The 9,876-nt window shown below is 33.6% G+C and overlaps 1 protein-coding gene across 1 annotated transcript; it reads left to right on the top strand.

Annotated features, from left to right (window-relative positions):
* Positions 1-2,717: 2,717 nt before the first annotated feature.
* Positions 2,718-9,214, top strand: LOC114719371 (TMV resistance protein N-like). Its single transcript, XM_028904847.1, has 5 exons — positions 2,718-3,205; positions 3,721-4,828; positions 6,206-6,668; positions 8,198-9,062; positions 9,133-9,214. Exons 1-5 carry the CDS (start codon positions 2,718-2,720, stop codon positions 9,212-9,214), a joined length of 3,006 nt encoding a protein of 1,001 aa, XP_028760680.1.
* The last annotated feature ends 662 nt before the right edge of the window (positions 9,215-9,876 follow it).

Raw genomic sequence — 9,876 nt, 5'->3', positions numbered from 1 at the left:
CGGATACTACTGAATATCTCATACAAAATTGTAAGCAACAAGTAATGCAGTGTAGTTGAGTGATAGATAAAAGATTAGATGAGACCAACGGTGTGAAATATAGAAAAAGTATGAACACCTTTACTTTTTTTTTTTCCCAAGAATTTTTCAGTGTGCGAGCAATATATGGTCTTCTAATTAATATTACCTCCGTCCTTAATATTAGATATCATTTGACTTTTATTTTAATCATAAATATATATAAGACTCCAATCTATTTTGTCTTTTATATTTACATATATTTTTTTAAGGAAGTTCTTCTAATAATAATAGTTTTAACCAGTACACTTGATTGGCAAGGATATTTTAGGAAAAACAACATTTATTTATTACAAATAACTAACTTAACTTATTTCCTTAATCTCCTTAAATTAGTTAACTAGCTCTTTTAATTAGGACCGAAAGTAGTATAAGATATTTTGGGATCTTAATACCGAAAATACGCCCAATAGAAAGACAAAAAAATAGCACTCTTTTTAAACCGAATTAAGATACCACAAGTTTTTAACGTAGTTTAGTCTCTCGAATGAATTTCCTCATACTGTATGAGTAATCTGTTAAGAGTTTATAACTCTTATATTTAATTTTAGTCTTTTCTTGGTCTCAGAAACATGAAACTTCGTTTGAATTTCTAATGCCCCGCATGATATGAAAAAATAGATTTTGAAGGAAGTAGAAATGAAAATTGAAATAAAGGTGAAAGTAGGATTTTTCTTGCTATCAAATTGGCCACACAAAAAAGTTTGCATTGTTGTCAACCAATTCGTGTCCTCTAGCATTTTTTTTTAAAAGAAAAATCTGTATACTGCATTAACTAATTCCTTTATAGTATAATTGCTAAATTGCATTAATATGAGTGTAAAATCTGAAAATATTTTTGAAAAGCCAATTAACGCTACGAGCCAGAAAACTTGTGCATGTATATGACAAATTGACAATGTCATATAGTTTTAGGCTAGTCGATGATAGGGATATACACAAATCATAAAGATGATACCTGAAAAATACTTCTTCAACATTAATTTCTTTGAAAATACTTCTTCAACATTGATTTCTTTGAAGAAAGAAAAAAGCTAGCCACACCTTTCCCTGTTTTCAACAATTTTAAAAACCTTCATTTTCTGTAGTGGCAGACATTATTTTTGAAATGAATGATGACTTGTTACATTTTTAAATTCCGGAGCTGCCCTTTTTATACCCGCCATATTCTCTACAAATTAAATAAACCCTCTTATTAAGTTATCTTAAACATCGAAAGAAGAGAGCTACTCATGACCCCCCACACGTCTAAATTTTCAAATGTTTTACACGTGTTACTAGTATATATTTGGATTAAGGTGCAAGTTTATCTCTGAATTTTTTTTAACGTGCAGCTGATACTATAAAATTTTTTGATATGTAAAAATATACATGAATGTTTCAAAATAGTGCAAAAATATTATGCCTGTTAGTGTTAAGTCAGTCAACTATTACCATTTAGCAAACATGCCAATCAAAATAACGAAGTATATAGGATAATACAACTTTTGATCCCTTAAGTTTGCCTTCATTTTGGTTTTAGTCGCTTAAATTTCTTTTCATTTATAACATTGGTCCTTATAATCCAACAAAAGCTTGGACCATTCTGCCATTTGAAAGATCAAAACCTATGGTTTGAAACTTAAAGGACCAAAACCAAAATGAGAGCAAATTTGAAAGACTAAAGATTATATTAACCCAAGCATATATATAAAAGTTTCAAAATAAGCAGTTAAACAACCAATGTAGCAAAAATACGTATGCACATCAACTAATTCTTTTATTTATGATATAACAATTGCATTAATATGCATGTAAAGTCAGTATATTAAATACCTGAAAAATATTTCTTCAACTAGAATTTTAAAATTTAAATCTGTATATATACTAATTGAGTTATATAGGAAGGCGCGCGTGAACGATGATGGATTCACCAACAACTCCATACCCTAGCTTCTTACCATTTTCATGAATTCCCACTATTTTCTGTCTCCATACCTTTTTTGAATTTCATCTTTCGCCTTTTCCCTTTTCCATCATTCACGGAAATCTTTCAGCTTCTTTCTTCTCACTTTCATTTATTCACTCCCTTGGCTCTTTTATATATGTGTGTGTGTGTGTGTATATATATACACATTATCATCCAGTTAATCTGATTTGGGGTTATAACTCTCTTGGCTCTTTATTAAAACATTTACTTACAATTGATTGGCCTCAGCCAGGATGTTTTCAATTTAAAATATTTTTCAAAATTACTTTTATTTAATAAAGGTTATTAAATTAATGTACTATGTTCATTTTGAATAAAAAAAATTAATTGAGATAATTTCTCAGACACCTTATAAGATTTTTGAAAGATTTCAATAAAAGAGACTGGAATTAATCTTAAAAATTATACATGTTTCTGAAAATTTACGTAGTCTCATATTATAATTCCAAGACAGGCTTTCAACCAAAAAAAAAAAAAAAAGACGACAACCCATTTAAAGTTAAGGAAATATTATAAACGAAGCTTCGTGGTGGACTGGTGATCCCTTGATAAGACAATTGGTGGCATATTGGCTACAGCTTCAACCCTTCATTCTTCAGTGCTGTGAGATCTGTCTCTTCTTGCTCGACTCTTCGCTTAAGATTAGCTCCGTGTGTCGTCGTTAACAATCATGGCACATCCAGCACTATCCTCTTCTATCACTTACAACTGGACTTATGATGTGTTCCTTAGTTTTTATGGTGAAGATACTCGCTTAGGCTTCACCAGCTATCTCTACAATTCTCTGCATCAAAGAGGAATTCACGCCTTTCTCGATGATGAATTCATTAGGATTGGGGAAAATATCACACCTGCGCTTTTTCAAGCTATACAAGAATCAAGAATAGCCATCATAGTTTTCTCAGAAAACTATGCAAACTCAACATTTTGTTTGCAAGAACTGGAAAAGATTCTGGAGTGCTTCAAGGAAGAGAGTCGGTTGATATATCCAGTATTTTATTATGTGGACCCATCAGAACTACGACGTCCCAGAGAAAGCTATGCAGAAGCATTGGCTCGACTGGAGAAAAGATTCGAAGACAACAAGCACAAGGTGGAAAAATGGAGGCTCGCTCTGTCTCAAGCTGCTGAACTCAAAGGCTGTCATCTCAAACCCAAGTATACCTCTTCACTCTTTTCATCATCATCATGAGTACAGTTAATTACAATTTCAATCTTACAACAACATACACATAGTCTATGCTGGCCAGTTCGGTTCCTTTTTTGTCGGGTTAGCAATATGCTGATTTTTTCTTTAAAAGCTCGACGAAGAACATGTTTTTAATTTTATTTTTCTAGAAAAGAGAAACAATAACTCTAGGGATGGCATATTCCTCCCAATACTTAGGGTGGCTGAATTCCATTAACTAGGTAGAACACAATAAATTCACACTTACTGGGGTATAAAAATACTTATCGTTTATATAATAAACTTAATACTTCTTTGATAATTGGGACTGAATTTAAAATAATGCTGCAACACTCTCATATTTCATCATCTACTATGTGAGGATTGAAACTATATCTTAAATCTTATTGGGAGGAATAGGGAATGCAGCCAAGTCTTTGTACATAAAATTGACATATCTTAATGTTTAGTTTGACTAAAAGCGAATTTCTTACAAATTGGTCAGGATTGCAAATGAACAAGAGTGTATTACAAGGATCACGAAAGAAATTGCTGCTAAGATTAACCAGCAGCATTTACATACTACAGATTATCAAGTTGGACTTGTGCCCCGAGCCAAGGAAGTTATCACTTATTTAGATCTTTGGTCTACTGAAGAAAAAAAAATTATAGGAATTTGGGGAGCTGGCGGAATAGGTAAATCCACTATTGCAAGAGCTGTATATAATTCCATTGCTGATAATTTTGAAGGCTTATGTTTTCTTTCTGATGTAAGAAAACATTCTGAAAATCCAACTGGTTTGTCACATCTTCAAGAGACATTATTACGTACATTAGTCAAGGAGAAAGATCTCAGATTGGGTGACTATCATGAAGGAATACCAATAATAGAACATAGGCTTAGTAAGAGGAAGATTCTTTTGATTCTTGATGATGTTGACAAGTTAGAGCAATTAAAAGCACTTGCTGGTAGTTCTAACTGGTTTGGTTGTGGAAGTAGAATCATCATCACAACCAGGAATAAGAAATTATTAGTGAGTCATGGTGTTACAAGCATTTATGACGTCAAGGAATTAGATGATAAGGAATCTCTTAAGTTGCTTAGTTGGCATGCCTTTGAAAAAGAAAACGTGGATTCGAACTTCATAGAGGCTTGCAATCGTGCCATAAATTATTCATGTGGTTTTCCACTAGTTTTAGAAGTGATTGGTTCTAACTTGCGTGGTGAAGGAGTTAATCTTTGGAATTCTGCATTGGATCAATTCAAAAGCATTCCACATGAAAGTATTTTGGGCGCCTTCAAATTAAGCTATGATACTTTAGGGAAAGTGGAGAAACAAGTTTTCCTTGACTTGGCTTGTTTTTTCAATGGTGAGAAATTAGCAATTGTCAGTGATATGTTGCTATGTGTTCGTGGAATCCGATTAGAATATGCCATTAAAGTGTTGACTGATAAATCCCTAATAAAGATTGAAAGAGCTTGTGTGATAATGCACGACTTGATAGAAGATATAGGTAAAGAGATCGTTCGACAACAATCACCATGTGAGCCTGGTGGACGTAGTAGACTATGGTTCTACAAAGACATTCTTCATGTCTTGCAACAAGACACGGTAAGATCACCAAAATGCATTTTCATTTTCTCTAAAAATATTTACAATGATTCATAACATCTAATTTTTGTAATGTATTGTGTGTGTTTTTCATCTTGGAAGGGGACTGACCAAGTGGAAGCCATAATTCTATACTTACCTGAAAGTATAGAAGTACAATGGAGTGGAGAGGCGTTCATGAAAATGAAAAATCTAAAAATGCTTGTGATAAGAAAAGCATGCTTTTCAGAATGTCCCAAATATCTGCCAAAGAGTTTAAGATGGTTGGAATGGAAAGGATATCCTTTCAAATTTTTACCATCTTTGTGCCCAACTAATGAACTTCTCTATCTTGACTTGTCCTTCAGTTATTGTGAATTGCTCCAACCATTTGACAAGGTGAGTACATAAGCATCCTAATACTTTTATTTTTGTTTTATTTTTGCCAAATTATAAAAGTAAATTGATATTTGTGTTGCAGGCGTTTCACAATATAAGTTGTATGAATTTAAGAAATTGCAAATTTCTACAGCAAATACCTGACATGTCTGGAGCTTCTAATTTAAAAGAATTGTGGCTTGATGGTTGCACAAGTTTAACTGAAATTCATGATTCAATTGGATGTTTAAATAAATTGAGAGAATTGAGTGCTATGAGATGCGAAAATTTGAAGATTTTGCCATCTTGCCTTAAGTTGACCTCTCTTAAACATCTCAACCTCTTTGGTTGTTCAAGTCTTCGGAGATTTCCAGAAGTATTAGTCATGATGGAAGAAATGCAAACACTTGACTTGGATAAGACAGCAATTACTGAATTGCCATCTTCAATTTGCAATCTTGTTGGACTTGAAATCTTACACATGGAAGAATGTCCTAATCTTATGCAACTACCAGCTAGCATTTGTACATTACCAAACCTTTGGAAACTGACAGCAAATTCTTGTGAAGGAATGAGTCATTTTAAGATGTGTGAAGGTGGAGGTGAAGCAAACGTAGGTTGCTCAGCAATGGCATTGAAAATGGAACAACTTTTTTTCTCAAATTGCAATTTATCAGATGATTCTCTTGCTTTCTGTCTTCCTAACTTCACTAATATGATGCATTTAGATCTGAGTTTTAACAATTTCACAATTCTTCCAGAATGTATCAAAGAGTATCATAATTTGAGATATCTTTTGTTGGATAATTGCGACAAACTTGAGCATATAAGAGGGATGCCGCCAAACTTGGAAAAATTTAGTGCCATACATTGCACATCATTGACTAAGTTATCCAAAAACAAAGTAATGGAGCAGGTATCTGCACGCCCCAAGCCCTCTCCCTATGATTATATTCTTTTCTTATTAATTACTTATGTGTTTGTGATTTTTTTTTTCTTTTGGCAATATGCAATTGGCAGGCACTAAACTTTCAATCTGGGAAAAAAAACTTTATTTTACCTGGAGAAAAATTTCCAGAAGGGCTCCATAACTATAGTCGGGAAAATTCTGTGTCATTCTGGGTTCGCAACATGTTCCCAACGACTTTTCTCTGGATTCTTGTTAAAGATAACCAGGATTATGTCTACAGTTGTCAATTCTCTGTGGACATTGACGAGGCCATCAGGCTGGGTATTTCTTCTAAGTGGAGTTCATTGTCACCAATAAAGACTAATCATATTTATATATGTGATATGCACAGCATGATTCACAACACTGAACTCCCCATTACAAATGAGTGGAGTCAAGTGAAGGCTGCCATTAAGAGCAAAACACAGGAAACAGAAGGCGAAAAAGAAATTTATTTTGGAGTTCATGTATACGATCTACAAAGCAACTTGGAAAATATTCAATTCGTGGAACCCGTGGATTACTCAACAAAAGGTATTTTCCCTTCCCCCGTCTCTTTATTTTACTATTGGTATTCTTACTTGTAACTTCAATTCATCATCGACTTGTACTCTTTTTTTATTTTTTATTTTTTTGACTTTTGGAAGAACTCAAAGAAGATGACTATAACCGAGAGACAAAGGAAAACATAACCGTTGTTCCTCTCTCCCAAGTTTTCCACCTCAATCTCCTTATATCCTCATACCTTTTCCCACACACTCTCTTTTCCTTGGTCTGGCGGTGTGCCGAGTTTGTTGGAGGATATATATTTAAGGAGAGATTAGTAAGAAATCTCATAATAAGAACTTAACTAGTAATTGATTTCATTTAGGAAGAATTGTACTAAAGTCCCACCTAATTGAAATAATTGCAGAGAAATCCTAATACAACCTGAAATTACTCTGCATGACCAAGGAATTAATTGGAAATTATTATTTAGTTTTAAATTACTAAAATGCTCTTCAATTATTAAAAAGAAAAGCTCCCACCACCGCTGAAGATCTGGCGCGGCGGCGCCAACATTAGAACCTCTTTTTTTTTCTTCCCTTTTTTGGGTCAACCAATGAGATTAGAACTTTTACTTGTTGGGCATCACTATCTTCGCATAGCAAAATTGCCTATTTTAGTATTATTTGTAATATTTACCAAATATATTTGTTTACCATAACATATATACTGCTTTTAATATACATCCTAACACATACATACATACATATATTCTTCATATACACAATATTTTTTCAAAAATATTTATGGAATAATTTATTTCTCATATATACACATATCTTTTTGCTAGGAAATCATATTACATTTGATTTTTCTAAAAAACGTTATACTTGCTTTTCTGGTAAGCTAATCATCAACTCGGCATTTCAAAGAAAATACCGCCCCCGTCGCTTTTTATAAGAGAGTTTTTTGAAGCATCAATTTGTTCCTATTTGTAGCAGATTCCAATAACCTATCTAAAATATTTATCACTATCTTTGATTCTCAATATAAGATTATAAGAGCCAGTTAATTAATTTGGATAATACATTAAGGAATTCAAATTAGTTGATTATAACAAATATGACATAATCTCCTTAAAATATCCTTATATAATATTAGATTATTTATCAATTTTTAAGTTAGGTAAATTAGTTTAAAAAAATAATAAATAAAAAAAATTAAGATCTTATATTTATAATCATATCTAACTCTCAAATTAACTTTTATATTAAGTGTTAAAGGGAGTATTACGTTTCATTTTTGTCCTGTTTATTATTGTACCAATATTAATTAGTCAAGCTCCATTAGTTGTCCAAGCCGCCCTTGTTTATAACACAATCTCGTAGGAGCATAAAATTTTTAAAATTGCTCATTTGCTACAAGGTTTTACCATTTTGCAGCTTTGCTACAACTGTGACCATAATCAATCGCAACTTAAGTTTCATTCTATATTCTTAACATTTTCAAGGTAAAAAAAATTCTATATTTTTTACATTTTTGTGTTTCTCAATGTTTATTTCTATTTTCATGGACAGACATATGTGTCAAGCACAAGTTTAAGTGTTATCAGGATTTACAAATTTCGGTAGATGGCGGTTATATTTGGTCAGGAGGTCGTTCCTACGACAACTTGATTGAGTTGTGCCTGGCAGATTGCAACAGATGTCGGAGAATTCCTGCACTTCACCATCTACCTTCTCTGAGGTCCTTAAGAATTGAAAGATTACAACGTGTGGTGACTGTGGATTCTGAGTTTTTCAAGGCTGCAAATGATTGTGCTTCACTTATAGTACCGTTTCCCTCCCTTGAAACCCTTCATTTTGAAGATATGATCTCCTGGCAACAATGGCATTCTATTGATATGCAAGCTTTTCCTAAACTCCGCTTTCTTAGCTTTGTTGATTGCCCCGAATTAGTTGGAAATTTACCTCCCCAACTTCTTTCTTTAGAGGGTCTGAGAATTATGTCATGTCCACTGCTTGCTTCTTCTATCCCAAAGTGTCCAAACATTCACGAATTAGCAATAATTAAAAGTGAAAATGTAGTGTTGCAAGAGCAAGAATTACCACCTTCCCTACGCCGTCTGGCAATTTCAAGCGCGCACATGTTGGGTCCTCTGTCTGAAAAGTCGCATATTGAAGATTTAACGGTGGATTGTTCTGATGCTGTGCCATCTCCAGTGATTCATATTCCCCCTTCAGCGAAACAGTTAGACGTGAGAAACTGTGAAAATCTCAAGGCTTGTTTGGTTTCAAAGGCACCTCTTCTTCATCTCCGAAAGATTTCCATTTACAAATGCAAGTTTCTGCCGTCCTTGTTTGATGGCATGGAACGTCTTGTCCCAAATTTAAAAGAGCTAAGCATAGAAGGATGTCCAGAAATGGAGCCATTTTCAGCAAGGTCCTTACCATCCAGTTTAAAACGGCTTGAGATAAGAGAGTGTGACAACTTATTGTCATGTCATACACAGTGGCATCGCCTTCCAACTATCACTGAGCTTCTCATCTCTACTCTATCTGACACATTACATTGCACGGGACTTCAACATCTAAACTCTCTTCAACTACTAGAAATTGTGTATTCTCTCAACCTTGAGAAACTAGAAGGGGGAATGCTGCCTCCTACTCTACATTGGCTCCACATAAGGGATTGCGGGCTTCTTGAAAACCGATGTCGCAAAAAGGATGAGGAAATTTGGCCCAAAATCTCCCACGTTCCATACATCAGTTTAAATGAAAAGGATTTAAGGTGCACTGATATGATCTCTTACTCCAATTACTGGTTTAATATTCAGTATTACATTTTGCATATTACATGCAAGCAGACAAGGGAGTGCTTCCATGTAAAATGTTCCTCACTATTTAATTACATGATTCGCGGAATGCATCAAAAATTATAATACTCCTCCAAATCCTAAATATAAGACCCTTTTTGTAGTGTACGTAGTTTACACTATAAAAAGGATCTTATATTTAGGACCGGAGAAATACTACTATTACTCTTCTTTTGTGGAGGAGTGAAATTAGCTTCTAAGACACTTTTTCTTATTTGCAGTATTTTTCTTCACTCTGAACCTCTTGAAGCATGCCTTTTTTTCCCTGAAAATTTTCTAGCTATTTAATTCTTCGATGACTTCAAATCGTTTCATTTAATTGTCACCACATATACTCCCTTCCAAGCCAACAAGTTACTGCAACTTATTCAAGTACTTGTT

Source organism: Neltuma alba, unplaced genomic scaffold (assembly GCF_004799145.2).
Source record: "Neltuma alba isolate B1F8T4 unplaced genomic scaffold, ASM479914v2 tig00011915_pilon, whole genome shotgun sequence".
Classification (NCBI taxonomy): Eukaryota; Viridiplantae; Streptophyta; class Magnoliopsida; order Fabales; family Fabaceae; genus Neltuma; species Neltuma alba.
Note: the sequence above shows the minus strand (reverse complement) of the source record. Positions and strands in the feature narration are given on the sequence as shown.

Coding starts and splice junctions, on each gene's coding strand:
- LOC114719371 (XM_028904847.1), top strand. CDS start 2,718: ATGGCACATCCAGCACTATCCTCTTCTATCACTTACAACTGGACTTAT. Junction 3,206..3,720: donor GGCTGTCATCTCAAACCCAA/GTATACCTCTTC, acceptor CAAATTGGTCAG/GATTGCAAATGAACAAGAGT. Junction 6,669..8,197: donor CGTGGATTACTCAACAAAAG/GTATTTTCCCTT, acceptor TTTCATGGACAG/ACATATGTGTCAAGCACAAG.